Source organism: Leptopilina heterotoma, unplaced genomic scaffold (assembly GCF_015476425.1).
Source record: "Leptopilina heterotoma isolate Lh14 unplaced genomic scaffold, ASM1547642v1 Lhet_90, whole genome shotgun sequence".
NCBI classification, from domain to species: Eukaryota; Metazoa; Arthropoda; class Insecta; order Hymenoptera; family Figitidae; genus Leptopilina; species Leptopilina heterotoma.
The window spans coordinates 113519-136970 of record NW_025111194.1 but is presented as its reverse complement, the minus strand read 5'-3'; the positions used below and the strand labels follow the sequence as shown (position 1 = coordinate 136970).

At 30.6% G+C, this 23452-nt stretch overlaps 5 protein-coding genes across 5 annotated transcripts; 1 reads left to right on the top strand and 4 right to left on the bottom strand.

Annotated features, from left to right (window-relative positions):
• Nucleotides 1-89: 89 nt before the first annotated feature.
• LOC122511887 (protein NipSnap) lies at nt 90-2357 on the bottom strand. The gene is made up of 5 exons (XM_043627439.1): nt 2205-2357; nt 1818-2000; nt 1355-1523; nt 900-1167; nt 90-492 (listed from the first exon to the last, which is right to left on the bottom strand). Exons 1-5 carry the CDS (start codon nt 2270-2272, stop codon nt 344-346), a joined length of 837 nt encoding a protein of 278 aa, XP_043483374.1. The 5' UTR covers nt 2273-2357; the 3' UTR covers nt 90-343.
• Nucleotides 2358-2590: 233 nt separating this feature from the next.
• Nucleotides 2591-17884, top strand: LOC122511886 (putative protein FAM10A4). Its single transcript, XM_043627438.1, has 5 exons — nt 2591-2835; nt 3274-3537; nt 3630-4042; nt 17266-17466; nt 17633-17884. The coding sequence occupies exons 2-5, from the start codon at nt 3282-3284 to the stop codon at nt 17873-17875; spliced, it is 1113 nt and encodes a 370-aa protein (XP_043483373.1). The 5' UTR covers nt 2591-2835; nt 3274-3281; the 3' UTR covers nt 17876-17884.
• On the bottom strand, nt 5053-12715 carry LOC122511877. Its single transcript, XM_043627424.1, has 11 exons — nt 12098-12715; nt 9143-9232; nt 8996-9075; nt 8763-8916; nt 7740-8561; nt 7418-7675; nt 7169-7285; nt 6921-7093; nt 6667-6858; nt 6331-6594; nt 5053-6239 (listed from the first exon to the last, which is right to left on the bottom strand). Exons 1-11 carry the CDS (start codon nt 12168-12170, stop codon nt 5859-5861), a joined length of 2604 nt encoding a protein of 867 aa, XP_043483359.1. The 5' UTR covers nt 12171-12715; the 3' UTR covers nt 5053-5858.
• Nucleotides 15007-17257, bottom strand: LOC122511879 (UDP-glucosyltransferase 2-like). The gene is made up of 5 exons (XM_043627426.1): nt 16710-17257; nt 16201-16620; nt 15773-16004; nt 15333-15558; nt 15007-15267 (listed from the first exon to the last, which is right to left on the bottom strand). The coding sequence occupies exons 1-5, from the start codon at nt 17184-17186 to the stop codon at nt 15021-15023; spliced, it is 1602 nt and encodes a 533-aa protein (XP_043483361.1). The 5' UTR covers nt 17187-17257; the 3' UTR covers nt 15007-15020.
• A 2354-nt stretch (nt 17885-20238) lies between the features above and the next one.
• Nucleotides 20239-23291, bottom strand: LOC122511881 (UDP-glucosyltransferase 2-like). The gene is made up of 5 exons (XM_043627432.1): nt 22671-23291; nt 22085-22507; nt 21550-21781; nt 21242-21467; nt 20239-21136 (listed from the first exon to the last, which is right to left on the bottom strand). Exons 1-5 carry the CDS (start codon nt 23076-23078, stop codon nt 20851-20853), a joined length of 1575 nt encoding a protein of 524 aa, XP_043483367.1. The 5' UTR covers nt 23079-23291; the 3' UTR covers nt 20239-20850.
• Nucleotides 23292-23452: the final 161 nt, after the last annotated feature.

Genomic DNA, 23452 nt, shown 5'->3' with positions numbered 1-23452 from the left:
GAAAAATTCAAATTTATGAAAAAATAAGCAAAATCGAAATTTTCTTCTACCTCAAAGTGAAAGAGTTTTTTCAAATAAAAAAGAGTTAGTTACGAGTAATTTTTCGTATATGTATATTATGTTACATAATTATGCCACAATGCTTCAACAGCAACGGTGAGTAGGAAATTCAATTTACATAATTCACTTCATTTGTCATTCGATTCAAGTTTGTTTATAACTTTTTGCAAACTGAATTCTTATCATTTAAAATGAGCCCTAAGTTTTTTTTTATACAATATTACAGAAGTTCAGTTACTGTAATATAAAAATGCAAAGAAATTGACCAGAGTTAAACATTTGTTTACTTTGTTGGAGAAAATGAAGTCGGATTTAAAATTCGACTGTGCATTTCTCGAATTAATGGGACAGTGTAGGCGACACACTCGTCCCATCCTGGTGAACGCCATGCGCTCTCACGTGTCTCTTTTCGAGACTGCAAATCCTTGTAACCTAAAATTTTACACTATTTACTATCACAATTTTTTTTTAAAACAATCCTGCAATTCTTACATTCTCAATTTTTTGGAATTAATAGAGTTAGAATGGTGGCCACACTTTAATTTATCGAAATTATGTTAATTGCAATGAAAAAAGGGTCAATTACGTGCAGCTGAAAAATCACACCCAAGGGAATTGCAAACCTGAGAATTTTTCTCATCAATAACTCTCACCTTCTACACCTATAAAATCCAGAAAACTTTGAAAATGTGGCCACCTATTTCAAATTTTCGTCTAAATTTAATTTTTTTTACTATTATTTTGAAATATTTTTCTCTTGATTAAGAATAAATATAAAAATATTCCTATTGAAATTTTAATAAAAGTAAAGTAAAATCGAAGAGGAATATGCAACTTACACCAAATGTGGTGAACATTGTAAAGTCTTCCGATTTGGGAAAAGAATCCAGCGAAAGCCTCGTCATTATTGCGTCTGTGATTAATGGCTCTGGCCCAATTGTTTCCCCATTCGATCATTGTTCCCGGTTTTAAACTATAACTTCGAATTTCGTATTTATTGGATGGATCACGTTTGAGTATTTGCGGCCAATAACTGAACGCTAGAAGATATTGCAAGTGTCGTGATCTCAAGAAATTTCCACGTTCCTTCAATAATCGCTGATAGTCCTGAAAGAAAAATTTATTAGCTTCTACTCTAAGAAATTAGTTCCAATTTAGAAAATAAGTTCATTAAAACAAAACTAACTTTTATAAAAATTATATTAAATGAAACTAAGCAAAAAGAAAAATAAACATTTAAAGTTGAATTCAATTAATAATTGACAAAAATTTATAAAATTAGGCAGTTTTTTACAGCATCTTGAGAAAAGAAAAGTTGTGCTTTATCAACACGCTCGAAACCACCGGTGAATTGCCATAGATGAAGAGCTTGATCAAGATCACCAACTTCCACGGTCCATGAACCGACAAGTTCACAATTTAATTCCGATTTTTTCGAGTGGATAAGATTCACATTTTCTTGGCTGAAAATTAAAAGCAAGATAATTACAATAATAAAAGAAATAATAAAACAATGTCGAAAATATTCCAAGTTAAAAATTCAGATTCTTTCACCTACAATAATAATCAAATTTCAATTGTTAGAAAATTTTCGGAGCAGACAATTGTTGAAAAATTATCAACTATCATTTTTAATAAAAATTTAAATACAATAATATTCTAATTAAATAAGAACAATTTTAATAAACATAACAGAAACATAGTAAATTAAGAATAGAATATTCGAATTGAAAATAATATGTAAATAAAATACGCACTAGTTGGTGAGGTACTTGTCAATGGAGTCAGGGCGGATGTTGTGCGTGTGAAGAGCGTAAATGACTTCTTTGTCGGAAAGCATCCGCGAATGTGATTCTTTGGTGGGCTCGATTTTTCTTACGAGAAGTTTGCTAAGCCATCCTTCGCTAATGTCCTGTTGTGCCGATGAACTTGTCACGAATCTATATTATAATAAAAAGCAGTCGACAAATGAGCACGTTTCCAATTTGTAAACATGTCGCAACTTCAGGGCGTTCGGGGGAGTGGGGGAGTGTTGTTTTTTTTCTAAATAAATGTCACACGTACAAAATATAAACAGTGAGCAACTAATTAATCTATTTTGCCTCAATTAAGAAATGAAAATGATAAACCTTGCAAATGCCTACCGAGAAATCCTCTGAATTGTAAAATTTCTTGTTTTCGGAAAACACTTGCTTCCCAATGCGGCGGCCATTCTTATTGGATCTCTATGAACTGACCTTCATTTCTCCTCGGCCAATCATTCAGCGTCAGGTCAGCCAACCTTAAAATGCGCATATCCGTTCAAAGTTTCGAACTTTGAAAATTTTTCCCAGGAAATTTAAATTCATAAATGAGATACTATTTAGCAAAAAAAAAATCCACTCTTTAAATATTTGAATAATCGGCTATTAAATTGTTTTTTCCTTTTTGTAAAAAATCTTTATTGTTTACAAAGTGTTCTTTTTTTACAAACGACGACCGGAAACGAAAAAAATCGAAAACGAACAAGTTGACAAACCTGTTTGATGACAACTTCACATCGAAACTGTCGCATTATCATCATTTGCCAATTCTGTGTGCCGTAATTTGTTTTTGTTCGCAATAAATTAAGTCGAGAGAGAGTTTTATACAAGTTGAAGAGAGGAATTTTTGCCTTGATAATTAATAGATAAAAGGAGAGTGATTGCGAAAAACAGCTCAAGTGGTGGTGGTGGTTTCTCTCATTTATAATTTTTTACAAGTCACTGCTTCGTCCGGCGACTCCGAATTGAAAACGTAAGTATTTTTCATCTATATATACCGGTTTCTGATGGATAAAGAAATGATAAATATATTAAAGTATGCTAATTCCATTTAACCGCGATTGCTATTTTTATCACGCTCGCAATTTTCAATTGAGGTTAGAATTCCGGAAAAAATTCTTTTTTTTGTAAATCGAAAAAGAATCTTGTTAACAAGATTTTTTTTCTTTATTTCTAAGCTGTTTTCGAGAATTTTCGCCAAATATGTATAAAAATTATATTTTATTTTTGGTATTTTAATACAACTTTTTTAATTGTATATAGTAAATAAATGTATTAAAAAAAAAAATTTAGTGATGGGTAACGTTTCATTTCTTTTAAATTAAAATTTGAAAATAGGAGAGAATTTATTTAGGTATAATAAAATATAAAAACCAATATTTCTGGATTTTGAAAAGAGTTTTAATTTTAGATTGCAAAATGTCGCACCCTTTCAAAAAGGAGCAACTCATAGAGTTGAAATTCTTCACGGAGATGTGTATCAAAGATCCTGAGGTTCTAAATCTTCCGGAACTTTCGTTCATGAAAGATTTTGTCAAGCACTTTGGAGGTACAGTTCCAAAGTCTAGAAAAAACGAGAAGAAACCCGAAGAATTTAAAGCCAGTGAACCGGTGGTTGAATCTGAACCAGAAACTGAAGACAGTGATATCGAGCTGGACATGACTGGAGTAATAGGTAAATTTTCTCGACTACTTTATTAAAAAAAAAATTTTATTTTTCTGATACTGATGATATTCCCCCCCCCCCCCTTTGAAAAAATGATTCAGAACCAGATACAGACGCTCCGCAAAAAATGGGCGATCCAACGGCTGTACCAACAGAGGAGGAAATTTCCGAGTCGAAGGAAAAATGGCCCGAGGCAGTTTCCGCGTATGCAGAAAAAGATTTTGAAAAAGCCATTCAACTTTATACAGAGGCAATTATTTTGAATCCACAGAAGGCACTTTTATTCGCAAAACGTGGACAAGTTTATTTGAATTTAAATAAACCAAATGCCTGTATTCGAGACTGTAATCGTGCATTGGAACTGAATCCTGACAGTCCAGCCGCTCACAGATTTCGCGGACGTGCCTATCAACTTTTGGGCAAATGGGAAGAAGCCGCCAGTGACTTGAGATTCGCCTGTCAGGTCGATTTTGACGAATTAGCTCAGGAATGGCTCAAGGAAGTTACGCCAAACGTAAGTTTTTTATTCTCCTAAAATTTTATTTTATTTTCAGCTCCAAGAATTTTTTTTCAGACATTTAGGGCTCGAACTGGGTCCGTAAGTCAGTTTCTTTTAAAAAAAAGGTCAGTAAAGTCCGAAATTTGATTGAGAAAAGACCAAAAATTCGTAAATTGTACGATATAATACTTGGAGAATTTTAGAAAATTTTCAAATAATTACAGAAATTCAATATTATGTTCAAAATTTTTTTAAAAATTCTCTTTAGAAATAATTAAATTTTCATAAATTGGCAAAATTTCAATTATTTTCAAAAATTTTCTTAAAATTCTTGGCAAAATTACCAATTATTTTCAAAAATTTTCCTCAACTCAATGATTTTTAATATATACTATTTTAATTAAATTTTGTCAAAGAATTTAATTATTTAAAAAAAATTTTTATAAAATTCCTTTTTTTAAATTAAGGGATTGTATGTTTTCTTATCTTATTGATTTTATTAGCCAAAAAAATACTACACGAGATTAAAAATTATTCCGAGTTAAAATTAAATTAAGGGAGGTAATTGTATGTTTTCTTAATCTGTTTATTGTTTTTTATTAGTCAAAGAAAAAATACTATATGAAATTAAAATTTTCGGAGAAAAAAAATTAAATTGATTTTTAGAGGATTGGAGTTAAACTGAGAGACTAATTTGCGGAAAATATATATGTTGAACTGTATTTTTTTGGGAAAGAGTACAAGGTGATGCGTGTATATACGAGCAGCACTCACAGCACACTTATTTAAAATTAACGATTTCCTAAGTGACAAACAATCACTAACATCATAGAGGTAAACCTCGATTATCCTATAAGTCCTTAAATAAATCAGCTTCTTCAGCTCATGATTTTCGACAGTGGCACAAGATTCACAGCAAAAATTAAAAGTACGCACTTAAAAATATTAAAATTCTCCCCCCAGTAAATTTTCATACATCTATAAAATCAATTTTCAGTCTGTAAATAAATAATTAACTACAGACATTTTTCATTTATAAATAATTTTCTAAAATTTAATATTGACTTTTCTTCTATAAACTACACATAAACTACAATATTACATGAGTTATAATTAAATTTATATAGTAGAATATTAAATTTATATGGTAAATTTGTAAAGTAAATTTATATAGAGAATTAGAGAAAGTTCTCTAATTTTAATTATGTATATGATTTAAAAGTAGGTGTACAAATTAAAATTAAGTTTATAAATTAGCCTATGACAATCAAACATCACGTTTCTAAAAAAACATCTCAGTAGCTGATGTTGACAATTTCAAGTTGGACTCGAAGGGTCTTTGTAAGAAATAGAAAGATGAAACGATCTTCTTTGATTATTGAAGGAATAAAAGCTTTTTTTCGTACATCATGCACACGAATAACATTTTCACATCTCACAGAATGGAAAAAAAAATTAAATTAGTTACTCTAGATGTAGATTCCCCTTAGGAGAGGACAATACAGTAATATACTGTAAACCACTTTGTCGTCCTCAGAAAAATTCTGAACTCGTTTTATTTCAAAAATTTCTTCCATTAATATTATGATCGTTGTTTGAAAATTACTTCCATGAAAAGTCAATTACTTCAAATGGCAGTGTGAATAAATTATAAAATTTCCATGTGTTCAGAATTTAATCAGATTTTGTTCGAATTAGAGTAAATTTAGAGTTTTGGATAATTCGGTTTTTCGCTAAATACGCGAGATTGGCCCCACAAATTCGGGGTTTTTTCGCTCGCTTTGAATTGAAAAATTATTTTGTTTTATTTGATGGAAAATTTGTCGAGAGTTCAACTGGTGGAACCGGGGTCACTCTCGTTAATAGCGGCGTCAACGGTTTTCTTGTACTTTCCAACGAGTTCCGGAAGATCGTAGGCAATCGCGACGTCGAGCCTGTTGATTGGACAGCCACGGAAGTAGGTGCACGTGGAGCTGAGCAGAGGGAAATCGTAGAGAGCGTCAAGACGGAAAAAGTCCCGATAAACGTCCGGATCAGGAAGATCGTAGCGAGAGATATTTGTCAACGTACTGAGACCCTCGTAAATGTGATAATCCTGGGGATTTTCGACAATCTTGTCACTAATGTCCCTCTTGTTGCCGAAGAATGTCTTGTGATTGTAGTAGGTCGTCAGGTAGCAGTCCACCATTTTCGCGTGGTTGCGCACTCGCACCTGGTGAAAAGAATGATTATTAAATAAATACTTTTTTGTTTTACATTTTCTTTCAGTTTGGAAAAAAAAGAAAAACAGGATTAAAACTCACTGCGAATCTTCTGGCGCTAGCGATTTTGTGCTCGACTCTTTTATCAATGGCGGAACGTAAGTCTCGAAGGAGAGCTCGTTCCTGGGCGTAGAGCAATCTGGTCGGAGCTCCGGCCTCGTAGGGCATTGACCAAAGAGACGTTGAGTACATTACCGGCGGTTCTGCACTTGACATCAGGGGCGAAATGTTCCAAATCAAAGCCCCCTGGACCCTCATTAGTTCCTCTGGTTTCACCTGATCTGCTTTGTTCAAAATTATCCTCGTCTGGAAATAATTAATTATCTAATCGTTTTAAAAGAAACGAAAAAGAAAATTTGCCATTGTCGAAATACTAACCTGGTATTCGCGACCCTTCAGTTGATCGAGAATGGCCTCTGTCTCGGGTCCAACGTCCAACTTTGAAGGATCGTAGACCAGGAAAATAATATCTGCTCTATCGATAAACCACTGGCACGCGTCGTTAAACGGAAAGAGACGCTGTACTTGTTTCCGAACTTCCAGAATTCCGGGAATCTCGACAATATTAACCTTGAAGATAAAAAATTTATTTTATTAAAATCATAAATATTATCTGACGTTGAGATTCTTACCTTCTCTAACAATTTGTTTTTCAAACGAAGACCCCGAAGACGATCGAGCAAACCCTGCCCGAATTTTTGCAGTCCAGAAAATGTCCAATCGGCTGCCAATTGCGTACCGTCTAAAACTTCCTCCTCTTCGCCGTACATCAAAATATTGAAATAAGCCGGCGATGGTTCAGCTCCTATTTCATTTTAATAGTGAAAATATTTGCAAAAATATTTATACAAAAATATCTACACTTTTCCTCTAGTTTTACCTGTTCTCAAGGAAGACATTTTGTACTCATTGTCCAGAAGATAATTGATAATTGACGATTTTCCTCCACTCCAAGGTCCCATAAACAGCACAAGGGGTTTCGAAAATATTTCCGGATCTGTAAATTAAGAAAAAATCTATATTATCTAATAGGTAATCTTTTTTTATAATTAATTTTGTACTTAATAAGTGAATTTTTAAAATTTAATTATGAAATTACTTTAAAATTTATATTTGAAATATTTCTAACCTCCGAAGTGTCTATTACTAAGATCTCTGTATTTGTATAGCGTCTCCAGAGGTTGAATTGCATTGTCATAGACTTTTTTCAATTCCTTGAGTATAATGTCAGATACTTTTTCGATAGCCTTCTCTTTCACTTCATTGTCTTCATCTAATTTCAATATTTGACTAATGTGATCTCTTGGTCGTAAATTCTCCGGAATCTCTATTTCCTGAATTAATTCCTCCTCTGGCGTGGAGTCTCCTTCGTTGCTTCCGTCGCCTTCTGAAAATTTATTTTATTAAATAATAAATATAAAAAATAATACTTTTTTGTTTTTAGGACCTACCGCCTTCTTTGCTTGTTTCGTCGGATTGCTCGACATTTTCGCCGACTTCTCTTCGACCACGAGATTTAATTTCTTGTGAATCTACTTCTTCCTTTGAATCTTTAGTTTCTTGTGAATCGTCTTTACTGTCGGTTTCGTTATTTTCTTTACTGTCGATTTGTTTGCTTGCATCTTCCTTTGAATCAGTTTCGGACTTTCCGTCTACTTCTTCGCTTTTTTCTCCCGAGTCTGCTGCATCTTCTTTACTCGCAACTGATTTATCATCGTGAGCTTCTTCCTTAGAATCCTCTTTCACATCTTCCTTTGAATCTATTTTCGAATCGTCTTCATCCTTTTTCTCTACGGATTCGTCCTCGATTTTCTCTGCTCCTCCTGCAGCCTCGGCGCTTTCTTTCGAAGTCTTGTCAGCTTCTTTGGAATCGATATCGTCTTCTTTAGAGTCCTTAGTGTCATGTTTTGAATCTGTATCTTCTTTTGATTCTGTGGCATCTTCCTTTGAATTTGTATCACCTTCTTTTGAATCTGTACCGTCTTCTTTTGAATCTGTACCATCTTCTTTAGAATCTGTACCATCTTCTTTAGAAGCTGTACCATCTTCTTTAGAATCTGTGCCTTCTTTTAAATTGGTACCATCTGATTCTGAATCAGTCTCTTTCGAAACTTTGTCTGCTGCTTCTGTCGAGTCATCGGCAGTTTCTTTCGAATCTTTCTCAGCGTCCTCCTTTGAAGACGTTTCGATCTCTTCTTTCGAAACTTTCTCAGCTTCCTTCGAGTCCTCGGCAATTACTTCGATTTCCTCCGGCTTTTCTTCCGATTTTTCATCTACAAGAATCACTTCATCAGTCGATAAATTTATAAATACCACAAAAAAATTAAGAATTAAAAGAAAAAAAATTAAAAACATTAAGACAATTTTCTTATTTACTTTATAATTTTTCAAACCAATTTTTAATTTTATTAATTACTTTTAAACATTTATATTTATTGAGAAATTAGAAAAGATCTGAGAATGAAAATTGTCACCTTTCTGTTCAGCAGTCTCGTCACTGTCGTCCGTTTTTTCGGCGGATTCATGTTCGACGTGAACCTCTTCGCTTGGGAGATCCACTACCTCTCCACCGCCACTGTCCTGGTCAGCTTCCTGAGATTCGTCATCTTTGCTCGCTGGCTCATCGTCCTAGAGAAGATATTATACTCTCATCAGCAGAGAATAGAGAAATTGGTGGCAGGGGGAATTATTCAATTTTATCAATTACTTGCACGCTTATCTCCTCGTTTCCAGTATCTTGAAGATTGTCCCCAGCCTCGACTTCGGCACTGGTCTGCTCGACAGATCCTTCAAATGAAACATTCTAAAGATCGTTGTGCTCCATTCAAGCACTCGCAAGTACTTCTAGAATTACCTGTGCCAAGATCCTTTAACGCCTTTTCAATGTAGGGTCGACACAAGTCTTCCGAGGGCACCGGCTCTAGCTCCTCTTCACCTTGCACCCCTGGGAAATGCAATTTCACTTACGTCAAACTTTATTTCCACAATTTTTCTCTTTCCACATTATTTCCGTTTTATTTTATAGTTCTTTTCATTTTTCAGGGTTGCCACAGGCCAGGGGAATCAGGGAAAAGTCAGGAATTTTTATTAAAACTACTGGAAAGATAAAATTAAATTTTTGTGGCAACCCTGTTAATTTAATTAATCATGAAAATTCTATTTTTCCATCATTTATCAGTAATTGACTCATAAATATGAGAAAAAATATTTTTTTCATTTAAGGAGAAACAAAAACTTTGAAAATTCATTTTTAACGTAAAGAAATGCACAAAAAATTAATTTCGAACAATTTTGGAAAATCTAGTGAGCACAGAAAAAATTATGTCGAGTACCTTTCGATAAATGTTTGAAATAATTTTTTTTTTTCATTTACGTTAAAAATTATTTTTTAGTTTTGAAGTTATGTCAGTTATGTCAGTTTTAAAGTTAGTTTAAAAGAACGCTAAATTATTTTCTACGAAAAAAATCCACGAATTAGTGAATTTATTTTCCAGGGAGGAAAAATAGTAGTTTGGAAATTTTTCCAGTTTTTTTTCTTTTAGACATACAACTTGTTTTAGACAATGTGTATAAAATTTGCCAATAATTTTTTGGCGAGTGAAAATGACAATTTTCTCTCTCTCTCTCTCTCTTTTTCTCACTTAGGACCAGGGAAGGGATCGAATTCTAAGTTTAACTTCGGGTAGGCGGCTTGTGGCCCAAGAAAGTTACACTCGGGAAATATTTATATATTGAGCGAGGGAATAGCGAGGGATATTATTTTTATTGGGTGGCAAATTTGGAAAAATTGTCAAATTTCAAAAAGAAATTTGTGTTGTGAATTTCTTTTTTAATACCAAATGAGAATTCTAGTTGTTTTCAGAGGAAAAGTTTTCCCGTATTCATTTGGACTTGTATATTTTTCGGAGAGCAGGATTTTCCGGAGCATTTAATTCAAACAAATTGTGGAGATTTGCGAATCAAGAAAGAACTCGAATCTAATGCCAAATGCTTGGACAGATTCCTGACATGACTTGCGATGTCAAGTTAAGAATTCTTTTTTCTTGTTCTTGTCCGTCAGAGAATTATCTTTTCGCACCTTTCTTTCGTCTGCGCCCTTGAGTCTCTCTTACTCGCTATTTTCATTGGGGATCTGGAGTAATTTAACGAGTTGCCGATGACGGAGATTTCGGTTCATACGAATGTCAAGGTGATGAAGAATTGATGATGAATTCTCACTAGTGAGAAGTGGAATTTATTTTTTTTTGTTTTTATATTTTCTGGTTATTTTATTTATTTTTGCCTTGTTCATATTTTTGTTTTTTGTTTTCAGTTTCTTGTGAAATTTCTATCGGATTCTTGTACCTAGAGATGAAATTTGTAGATTTGCGACGACTTTAGAATTGGAGAATTTAGTGATTTTTGAAAATTATTCACTTATGATCCGAGAGATGCAGTTTTATGCAAATAAAAAATAACTAAATCTATTTCGGTACCTTGTTCAGCAAAAAGGAGGAAAAAGAATATTGCATAATGCAGAGAAAGAATTATTGAGACAAATCGACAAATTTGAAATTTACAATTATTGTTTCTGATCCTTTGATGAAAAAGGAAAGATTCGGTTTGTTTTAATTTTGAAGAAATAACCAAGCAGCTGAAATTTTTAATACAAATTCAGAAAAATGAATCGAGGTTAAAGGAGCGTTGGATTCAAAATTCAACAAAAATTTTTCGAAAGAATTCTCTAAAATTCAATAAAATGTGAATTTATTGAATTTTTAGTGTAGAATCGTTAATCCAATTATTAGTATAGTTTTTCTGTTTAAAATTCAGTCTTCTTAACAACTATCTGCACGAAAATGGCAGACACCTGTCTTCTAAGTGCAGTTAATGTCAAGTAGGTAGTAAAATACCAACTGATTTTTTTTCAATTCAAAATAGCCTTTTTGGTTCTTTTTTTTTCTTCCTCGCCTCCATTTCAGATTATTTCTTTCTTTCCAAAATTGGCGAAGTCAACGTATTGCCAAAATCTTTTCCAATTTCTTTCCAGAACTTCTTTTTTTTTAAATAGTAATTTTTCAAAACTTGTTTGGAATTATTTTTAAATACAGCGAAAAAAAATTGTATTGATAATTTGAAATGTTGGGCATTTTCAACAAAAGTTACTAAAATTAGGAAACATTTTTACATTCACAAAAATTACTTTTTATGTTGTAGGTGAAAAAAAGGAAAAAAGTAGTAATAGGGGTCGTTAATCGAAACTGGTTGTCTTCTTCTTTTTTTCGGAGGCAAGTGACTTGATGATGATGGTGAAGACCTTACGTAACATTGACCTTGATGTTTGGTCGACGCTCGTTCGTCAGCGACACAAGCGTCTCTGATCCGGGGGTGAAGAACTGATCTAATTTTAAATACCGACCACGCGTTTTTTTTTTTTTTTGCTCCTTCGAAATTTCACCTCAATTCTTTTTCTTTTCTTCTTCTCTTCATATCTTCCGTCACTACTCCATGTTACCAACATTTTGCAAAAAGTTTTACGTAACGCACTTGAACTAAAATAAAAATAAGCGTGACAAACGCTTTGACGTTATTTTAATATTTTTGTCTCAGGGACAGGGAATTTTTTGGAACGAGTAATTTTTTTCTCTATTTACAGAACACGGAAGATTTTCTTTTTAGAAGGTTAAAAAAGTTTCTCTTTTAGAAAGAATGAAAATTTGAGTATTCGGCAGAAGACAAAAATTGGAAAGCAGGGAAATAATTGATTTTTGGTCTGATTTTTTCGTTTCATGGAAGTGGGAATTGTTATCGAAGGATTGGAAAAACTTACCCTGCAAGGAAGCGGCTAGGAGGCCGAGGAAGAGGCCGACGAAGATCGCGGGTCTTAACCGCGAGCCCGTCATTTCGGTTCACTAAGCACTGTTCACGATGAGCCGAGCTGGCGGGCCTCGATCACTCTCTCGTTAGTCGCGGTACTCGGTTACAACTCGCACTCGCGAGAAACTGTCGTCGAAACGACGATGAGGACCTCGGCCAACCCCTCTGGTCCCTCTTCCCTTCTAGTTTCGAGTCTATCTCGTCATCGTCTTCTCTCCCTCTTTTTCTTGTCTCTCGAACTATCCACAACGACTACGATAAGAAGTTCTTCAAATTTCCTCTGGAGATTCTCTCCTCAAGGCGAAGTCTTGACCTTGACACAAAGGCCTCCTGAAAATTCCTCAAAATTATTTCCCCTATTTTTCAATTTAATATAAAAGTATATGCAGGAGATTTTTCAATTTTTATATGATTTATCTCGTACGTGGTTCTAAATTTGTCCCAACGTGTTCACTCTTGAGAACTTGATGTGACGCCCAATACATATTTCGGTCAAGTCTGAAAAATGGGAATTTAGATCGTCAAGAAGTGAATAAATTTTCTCGATGGACCTTTTTCCAGAAATTTGTAAATTTAATTTTCTTTTTCAATTTTGTATTTGGAGTATTTATTCTTTAGTTTTTTGAAAGTCACTTTTGTGATTTGTGCTAGTAAGTCAAATTCGAGACTAAAAAATCCGAGCTGATTATTTGAAATCACTAAATAGTTTGGCTTTAAGTTTACAGCAAAATTGTGAGTTAAAAATATCCAGTGCGACCTGATTCCTAGAAATGCAGAATTCATCTGCTTTGACCAATCTAAAAGTTCAAAAGGTCGATTAGAAATTTCTTTCTTTTTTTTCATTTTTTCTTCCTTTTCAGAAATTGAAAAAAAATCTTTTCGTAAAACTACATTTTGCTTGCAAAAGCTGCAAGTTTTGAAAAATTATTTCAAAATTTAAATTTTAAGAAAATAATTTATTTTTTCGGGGGGGTTTTTGGAAAATTTTCTCTCACTTTTGCGAGGGAAAATTGAACTTTGCCAATATTTAGAAACAAGTGAGGTCGTCCGTTAAGACAAAGATTCAGGAAATTGAAATCGCAGGTAATTGGACGTGAATTTCAAAGTTTCAATGCTCACTGCCAAACGACTCCTGACGGGAAAGTTGTAACTATTTGTACGGATGATGTCAATATTTTTTGAATAGAAAAACCTTGGCCCCTTGAGACGGAAAAAAATATATTTTTCTTAATTTTGATTATAATTAACGTCAAAAGATTTTTTTAAGTTTCTTTTAAATTAAAAAAAATGTTTAAAGAATTTTAATTTGAAATATTTGTCCTGTGTTTCGATCCACAGCAGAGTAATTTTTTCAGTTTTAATTTTCAACCTTTAATGCATTTTTTAGAATAAAAAAATTTTTTTAACGATTTTTTATTTTATAATTTAAAGAGCTGATGAAACGATATTTTGTACCTAATACATAATTATTTTACTGAGAGATCTAATTATAATTCAGAAAAAATTTATCCATTTCTATAATTAGTAATTTTTTGTTAAAAAATTTTTCTTCTTTTCTTCCGTCCCATTCAGAGGAAAAAATTCTTCATTCAGTTTATCTGCCGATAACATTTTCTTGCGCACCTGCAACTTGAATCTTTTCACAGATGGCTCTTCAATTCATTGAAAACGATATTGTTCCCGTAATTAATTGTTTCGAAATTTTATTAATTTTCCATGTTTTCAATACGATTTTCATATTATTCATTTTGAATAAAATTCTCGTTAGAATTTGGCGAGTTATTTTCAATCAAAATTGCTCCACAAGATAAATTTTCCTCAACTTTGTATTTTTCTCTAATTTTTCCTCTCTCTTTTTTCTCTATAAATAAATACATTTATTTATATTTATAAATATTAAATAATATTTTTGTATTCATTAAATTGTTTATGAAAATTTGTTTCTATCGAATTTTTTTTTACATTAAAATGTCGAAATGTTTTTTTCAATTTTCACTAATCTATATTACAAAAATTATAAAAAGTGTTACAAAATTTAATTTTGTAATTTAAAAAAATTTCTCTATTTGATATAAAAAAAATTGCAGTATGTAAAAATAAATATTTTTCTTTTAAAGAAAACGAATTTTTAGTTTGGACAAAACGAAATTTGTCGTTTCCTCTTTTACAATGTCTTCAAGAAAGAAAAATTGAGTACAAAAATTATCATTAGATTAATAAATGATAAAAACAACTCCTAAATTTATTGAAAAATAGATTTAATAATGTTTTCAATATTTATTAGGAAATCAAGGAATTAGTAAATTTTAATTGGAAATTGACTTATTAAAAATGAAATTTGAAAAAAGGGAAGGGCTTGGGGGGCATTGCTTGATAGGAGATCATTGCACCAGGGAATTAATTTAAGAGACTGCATTTCCCTACTCTTATCTGGTTGATGAGATTTTCCGTGAGATTTCGAGTCGGGCAGAGGACTGCGTCGCGGTGTCGGGCGCCTTTATATTTAGACGTCCGGGCCGCCGCCGTATAAGGTGGCTCCTCACAGCTTTTAACGTCTTTAACCCTTCCCCTTTCTCCCCTTTATCGTCACTCCTTATTCAATTTTGGCATTGCCTTCCTAAGAAAAGATGCACCCTATTCTGTTTTCTCGATAGGCAAATTATTTTACCGTAATTTACTTTATCAGTCAGAAAATAAAAGATTGTTTTCGAAAATATTCCCCAAATCCCTTTTTTTCAACTTCCTTGACAAGATTTTGTTTACTGACCATGAAATTATTTTCGGCCTTTTCAAAATCAAGATTGATGTTTATTTCTGAATTTGTGGAAGGTTGATTTTTTTTAACAAAATTATTTCTCGAAATTTTGAGATTTTTTTTATAGAAAAAAGTTTTCAATTTTTATTTTTTTTAAAATTAGTACAAATGAGTAAATTAATGATAGAAGGAAAAATAGTAAAAGTGCGTAAATATCTAAAAGTTCGTATTGATACCAATCGAGGAAAATTGTAGGCGATTTGAATGATTTTGGTCCATCGATTATGTACTCTATCCAGTAAATTGCCGTTTCTTTTGCACTTGAGGGACGATCCTTGAAAATTTTTGACCATCGTTTCGCTTGTTGGCTGAAAGGAAAAATTTAATTTTTTAATAGCTCCTTTTGATTGTATTCGAAAAGATTTGCGTTTACCTAATTATTTTCACATTTAAAACAATCGTCAAGGCTTCGTTAATTTTTGGTTCGTTGAGATCCTCGAAATTTATCTCAAAGGCGACGAATTTCTCAACAAGACTTTGTAGATTTTGCGAATGAACCAACGAATATGATATACCGATAATAGGAACGCCAAAATAAAGTGCTTCTTGAAGGGCAAAATTTTCTCCCAGCGTTATAAACGCTTTGACATTTTTATGAGCTGACAAAAATGTTGCAAAAATTTCTTATTCCAGTCGATTAAATTAAACTTTTATTAAAAATTAATTTATCAGATTACTAATGATTTAATTTAGTCACAATAATAAATAAATTGAGAAAAAAATGTCAGAAGAATTTAAATTTAAAAAATTGTTTATATCAGTAGAGTTGAAAATTTTCTTAAAAATGCGAATTCGAAATGAAATATCGAATACCTAAGACTTGAATTCTGGGAATGTGTGCACATGCTTTGACATTTCTGGGAAGTTCGAGGGGAAGTTTCTCGACATCTTTCACCCTCAGTAGAACTTGGAAGGGTTTTATTTTGGCAAATGACGCCAAAAAGGCGATAATCATTTTTCTTGGTAAATTTTCAAGTAAAATTTTTGGTCCCAAGTCAAAATAAACGATTCCTTTTGTATTCTTATCCATCCAGCGTTTTAGTTTCTGAAAAAAACAATTGGAAAAATTAAAGAGAAATTCCTTTTTTTAAATTAACAGTGATAAAGAATAATAAAAAGTTAATAATCGAAATTAATAATAATATTTAATAAATTAGAAATAATTTATTAATTTAATTGATTTAATTAATCTTTAAATTTTATTCTCAAATTTGAATTTAGTTAAAGAATGAATTTTTTACTGATGATAATTTGCTTTTGTCTTCCGCAATATGTAATCCTCCAATTTGAACAAAAGCAGATGTCAAAGGACGAATGGAATTTAGACTGTAATGAGAATTTGATAAAATTAGAGAAACATTTTTTTCCATTTGTGTAATTTCCGGCAATTTTGGATCGAGATATTTTCTCATGATTTCCGTTTGCCTCTGTGTATAACGGTAAAATTGATAATTTTGGAAAAGTATCATTAAACTATTTCTCAAACGAGTGAAAATATTACTCGCTTCACTATTTAATTCCTTAAAACAATTTGTGATGTATATCGATTCTGGATTTACAATTGATTCCTCAATCCAGGACAATTGCACTTGATTTGAAATCAAAATCACTGGCGCCTTCAAAAATTCACCGAGTCCAATGAAACATTTCGCGCCAAAAATCTGAAAAATAGAATTTTATTGTTCGATAAAATATTTCGTAATTGATTCGGATAGGAATATAGTAGCAAAAATTATAAAGACAATTTTACCTCCATTAAAATAATATCGTACTTGAAATTTTCTCTCAAGTTACGAAAAAGTTTTTGCATCTCCTTATCGCCGAGCATGTTGCAAAGTTTATTGCCAAATTCCTCTGAAGTATACCAAACTGGATCAGATGTAAATTCACTCGACGAACAAGATTCCGAATAATCGTCAATTTCATTGAAATTTAACAAAAATGTATAATTTCCTAACGAATTTTCCACATTTTCAATAATTTCGAATCTTGAGATGAGATCCACGTGATGTCCTCGTTCCAGTAAAATTGTCACGAGTGCTTTATTGGAAATATCCCCATCATGTCCAGGATTTGGGAAAATCGCTAAAATTCTCGATTCCTCACTGAAATTAATAGAAAAAATGAAAAGAGAGAGTATGACATATCGACGAATGAACGTCATGATAAAAACTGGTTGTTCTTTATCTTGCTTTTTATCTTTTCCTTTTCTAAAACTGTATAACATTAAAGAGTTTGATATTGATAAGACGTATTATTTTGTTTTTGTTATCTCATGTGTGACTTATCGTGTGTGTATTTTACAGGCGAGAAAACTCGAAGAGCACAGAAGAAAAAAAGAGCGCAAGGCATCGGAGAAGAAGGATCGCGAACGTCAAGAGAGATTGAAAAAAGCTCAAGAAGCTTGTTCCAAAGCTCGCGATGATAATACTCGAACTCCACAGACCAATTCTGATGGAGATTTTTACCAATTTTTGAACGATCCCGACGTTCTTCAATCTTTCCAGGTATGTTTTTCTTTCTGAAAACAAAGTTACTATTATTTTTTTTTAATAATTAAATCAAAATTGTAATAAATCAGGAAAAAATTGAAAAAAAATTGCAAAAGTAAAAATAAAAACAAAATTAAAAATTAAAAAAAAACGATTTTTTATTACTCTTTCTTTTTTGTAGGATCCAGAAGTGGCCGAAGCTTTTAAAGACATTTCGTCGAATCCTGCAAATATGTTCAAATATCAGAACAATCCGAAGATCATGTCGTTGATAACCAAGGTCGCGTCGAAATTCGGAGGTGCCGGAGGAATGGGAGGAATGGGAGGATTCCCTGGAATGATGGGTGGAATGCCAGGATTTCCTGGAGCTGGTGCGACGCCTCCGAAACCTTCTGCTCCCAATGATGACGTTGGTCTTGATTAATTTCCAAAAGTGCGTTTCTTTATCTTTCTTTCTTTTTTTCACCTCTGGAATGCTTATTAGTTCTGGGAACTTTAATTCTTGAAGTAACAAACCAAAAGAAGATGGATAAATAAAAAAGAAAATTAAAGGGGAAAAAAATTAAAAACAAAAAGAAACTATGTAAATGAACAAGTTAAAAAAATTAAGTAAAAAGAAAACTTTCAACATTCAGAAAGTATTATTAACTAGCAAATGTTATGCACGCTAGCGCGCAGAACGTGATATTCAATTTATTACTATTATGCAAATTACAAAATTTTTTATTTTCAAATATGAATTTTTGAATAATTTCAGATTCAAACTTTAAAAAAATTCAATTATTAACTAATTTACTAATTAATTATTCTTGTTTATTAATTTCAAAAAAATTTCACGAAAGAATTCAATTTTTTTCTTAATTCCTTATAAAATATTTCGAAAAAATTATATTATTTTCTAAAACTTTAATAAATCCTTCAAAACAATTCAATTATATTTATAAATAGTAAAATTCTTTGCAAAAGTTCAATTATATTCCATAAAATTTCACGAAAGAATTCAACTTTTTTTTAATTCGTTATAAAGTTTTTCAAGATTTAAATTTTTCTAAAATTTTAATAATATTCAGTAATTAAATTTTCAATTTCAATTAGCAACAAACACGATTATTTTAAAAACTTGAAAGAAATTGTTCATAAAATTTAATTATTTACAATATTTTTAATTAAAATTATTAAAGAAACTCCATTATTAAAAAAAAATTCAAAGAATTTCTTCAAAACGAATTTAATTAAAATTTTCAAAAATTTTAACAAAATTTTCAAAAATTTTAACAAAATTTTTCCCAAGGATTCAATTATTTTCCCTAAATAAGAAAATTCTTTGAAGGAATTCAATTATTTAAAAATTTTTTGACAAAATTCTTTGCAAAAATTCAATGATCTTTAATTTGATGGATTTTAAATTTAAAATTAGAATAATTTTCATTGAAAAAAGTAAAAACGAAAGTTTCAAGGTTTATTTTCGAAGACCTTCGACAGTATTTACGATAACGTTTAAACAAGTGTAACATGACGTGTAATATTTTGAATTTATTTAAATATATAAGCATAAAATTTTAATTATAAATAAATTTAAATATTTTGCGAATTTATTTAAATTTAGCCACAAAATTTTTTTATTGTAAATAATAAATTTAATTTTTAATTAATTAATTTATTGTATAAAATTATTTATCATTTAAAAAACTAACATCTAAATGGGGCATTCTCCGTCAGATTTTTACTCAAAATTTTTTTTGTATTAAAACAATTTTTTTCGAATTTTATATGAAAAATAAGTAATTACGTGTTTTTTTATTTTTTTATTTGATCAAAATTATAAAAGTTATGATTTTTTTAAATTTAACATCTTCGGAAGCAAAGGATTTTTGAAACACTTTTAACTCCGTTATACCAAAAGATAAAAAATAATGTAATATATGAAAATAACTTGTTTTTTCTTGAATATTTCAAATATGTAATAAATAATAACTTTAATAAAGCGAAAACATTAAATAAATTGAAATTTCGTCAAAAATGTGACTTTTCTCAAAAGCGAAGTAATTGATTTTCGATTTTTTTCGTCCATTACAACCACTGATAAATATAGAAATTTTTCCCACTTATGCCAAAGTGGTGTTCTTTAGGGTTCAAATTATATTTAAAATTATGTCAGTAGTTGCACAGAGTTTTATTCGATTTTTACACTTTTTAAAAATTTAACCTTCAAAAACAAAAGAAAACGAATGTTTAGTGGTTAATTTCTTTATTTCCTTCTGTAAAATCTGTGCAACGACTGATATAATTTTAAATATAATTTGATCCCTAAAGAACACCACTTTTGCATAAGTGGGAAAAATTTCTTTATTCATCAGTGGTTGTAATGAAAGAAAAAAAATCGAAAATCGATTACTTCGCTTTTGAGAAAAGTCACATGTTAGACGAAATTTCAATTTATTTAATGTTTTCGCTTTATTAAAGTTATTTTTTATTACATATTTGAAATATTCAAGAAAAAACAAGTTATTTTCATATATTACATTATTTTTTATCTTTTGGTATAACGGAGTTAAAAGTGTTTCAAAAATCCTTTGCTTCCGAAGATGTTAAATTTTAAAAAATCATAACTTTTATAATTTTGATCAAATAAAAAAATAAAAAAACACGTAATTACTTATTTTTCATATAGAATTCGAAAAAAATTGTTTTAATACAAAAAAAATTTTGAGTGAAAATCTGACGGAGAACGCCCCAAATATTATTTTTAAAATAAAAATACTATAATCAAATTTCTTTTTTTACAGAAACAATCAAGACTCAAGATTCTCAAGTTTTTGGACCTATTTTCCTGGAGAAGTGAAAAAAAAATTTTGCGACAATTTTTATTTTATTTTAAGAAGTTTAATTATTCTTGTCGACTAATTCAATTAATTTTTCAAATAGATTCAATCAATCCGTGTTGATAAGTATTTTACGCACTTGATATTACTGAAATGTTTATAAACATTTTTGTTTTCGACTTTCTTTTTTTGATATATAAAAAAGATACACTTTCCTTTAGAATCGTCGTTTTAGAATCGAACAACTATTTGTAAATGTCGATGAAATCAGTAAAATGAAAATTTTACTCTAATGATAAATTTTTACAATATTAAAAACTGCCAAAATGTGTGAAATGATGCAATTAATTTTTTTTTATATAATAAATTTATAATAGTAATGACACATTAAAGTAGAAGTCTATGGCAGTTTCTTACTTTTCTAAGAAATTATATACAAAAAAATCATTAGTTATTATCTACATTTTATATATATGTATATGAAATATATAAATGTGGGAAAAATTGAATAAAATATGTTCTACTAATATTTTCTAGCTACATTCTTTATCTTAGATTTAAAATTGAAATGTTAATTTTACGAAAACTTTTCTTTCCGTCTGTTGATAAATTTCTTAAAAGCAACAAGTTTGCGAGAAATAATTTTGATAATTAAATAAAGAAGATAGATTATTAAAAAGAAGAAAAATAGTAGAAAAGAATACACATCTGCTAAAGATGCTTGCCACCAGTGTAAATGAATTGCCGGCGATTTTAGAGAATCTTTTCCATTTCTCAGAATGTATTCAATCCAAAAAATTGCCGACTCCATCGGTTGTAATGGTCGATCTTGAAAAACTTTTGACTCATATTTTGCTGCTTCCCTAAAAGAATTTTCAAATTTATTTGTAAATATAAAAGTTATTTTATTTATAAATATAAATAAATAACAAAATTTTCAATTCTCTTCTGAAAAAATATTTCTTTACCGATAGGAGGGATTATTCAATATCCCCTCTAAAGCGTTATCCAAACTTTTTTCCGTAATCTCCCCATAGTCGATGCGAATTCCCATATTTTTTGTGACGAAAATTTGCACATTCCGAAATTGATCCGAGTGAAGGGGAATTCCAATGATGGGAACGCCGAAATAAAGGGATTCCTGGAGACCCAGCAGGCCGCAGTGTGTTATGAAGGCTCTTGTATTTTTGTGTCCTGGAAAAAGAGGTGAATTTGAAATTTTAATACAATTAAACTTTAATTTTTACAAAAAGAATATTGAAAAAAGACAAAAAACCTAGAACTTGTATTTGTGGAAGCCATGGTAGAATTTTCACATTTTCAGGAAGACCCGGAGGAAGAAGATGTTTATCCTTGATCTTCATTAAAATTCTCACTGGTGCGATTTTTGCGAAGGAGGAATAGAAAGCGAGAATTGTCTCCTTCGGTAAAGTCTCCACACGAATTGCAGTTCCAAATGAAAGGTACACAACTCCACTTGTACTCTGTTCCATCCAATTTTCTAATTCCTGAAATTTTTTTCAGGACAAAAAGTAATTTTATTTTTATATAAATAAAAAAATATTTTTTTACAAAAATTTGTATAAGAGAAACGAAATCATTCAATTATCTTGATTAATAATAAAATTCTTCCCAAAAATTTAATTATGTTTTGAAATTTTAATAAAATTGTTTTTAAAATTCAATTATTTTCATAAATATCAATATTAACGATAAAAATTCAATTATTTTGATAATTATCAAAAATTTTCGCAGAAATTCAATTATTTTAAAGAATTTTTTATTTTCAGATTCATTGATGAAAAACTCACGGGGCTTAATTTGTCCTCATTTTGACCAATGTGAATTCCTCCAACTTCAATCACATCAGGAGTGATGGGATGAATTCCATATAAAGAATGGAAATTATTGGTTACAAGGAGACTAATTCCCTTTTCGACTTCTCTGATGGAGGGTATTTGAGGTGAGAGATATTTTCTCATTGCTTCAGTTTGCGGCTTATCGGTATACCAACAAAATAACCACAGGGCTATGTACTTAGACAGAGTATTTTTCAGACGATCCGAGAATGTTTCAATAGATCCAATGTCCATCATTGTACTTGGATAGAAAGCCGTGGAGAATGGAAGAGCCATGGCATTCATTGCCCAAATGGGCTCTGGAATCGAGATAACGGCCACGACAGGGACTTGAAGAAAATTCCCGATTCCAAAGAAGCAAGTGGCTCCAAAAAACTAGAAAGTAATTCATTTTTTTCAAATTTATTTATTTATTTTTCAAATTTATCTTACGTCACGCTTTTTAATGTTTTTATCAATTTGGAATTTGGAGTTTGCATTAAATGCAATTAAATTCTAATTAATGTTAAAGATTAATGAACGACAGATAAAAACTCACCTCACTGATGACAAGATCGTAAGAGCGTTCCTTGAGAGAATTTTGTAAAATATTTTGCATTTCTTCAGATCCCATCAGTTCGCAAAGATCATTTCCGAACTTGGTGGAAATAAATTTAATAATATTGTCATCAAATTCAAAAGCTATTCCGATTTCATTGTCAACCACTAGTTGATTTTCAAATTTACTCAAATCCAATATTCGCGTTAAATTCTCACCCGAATATCGTGGTTCATAATGAGAAATTACATCCACCTGATGTCCAGCTTTTGACAAACCCTTCATTAGAGCCTCGAAGAAAATATTATGACTTCTCGCTGCAAATGGAAATATGCCAAGAATTCGATGTCCCTCAATTGCCGACTGACAAAAAATGACAAATAATATTAAATTTCGAAAAAATTCCATTTTTCTTGCTTTTTATTCTTTACTTTTATGAGATATTTTCACTTTTCATACTATTTTTGGTTTATTTGCAAGCTTTTTTTGAGTAAACTGTTATAGTTTTTAGAAAACAAAATTGTGAGACAATTTACAAAAACTGTACGCAAACTTTTTTATCTTTTTTTAAGATTTCTATCTCTATATTTTATCTAAAAATTGATAACAAAAAATTTCTAATCGACTACTGTTTGAAAAATGCTTTTCAATAATTGGGACAAAGTATTTATAAATATTTAGTTGCATCATCAAAAATTAAAAATCGTATGATTCTTAATTTAATTTTAATTTACTTTTTAATTTAATTTGTTTTTAAAACAAAAGTTGTCTATTTTTATAAA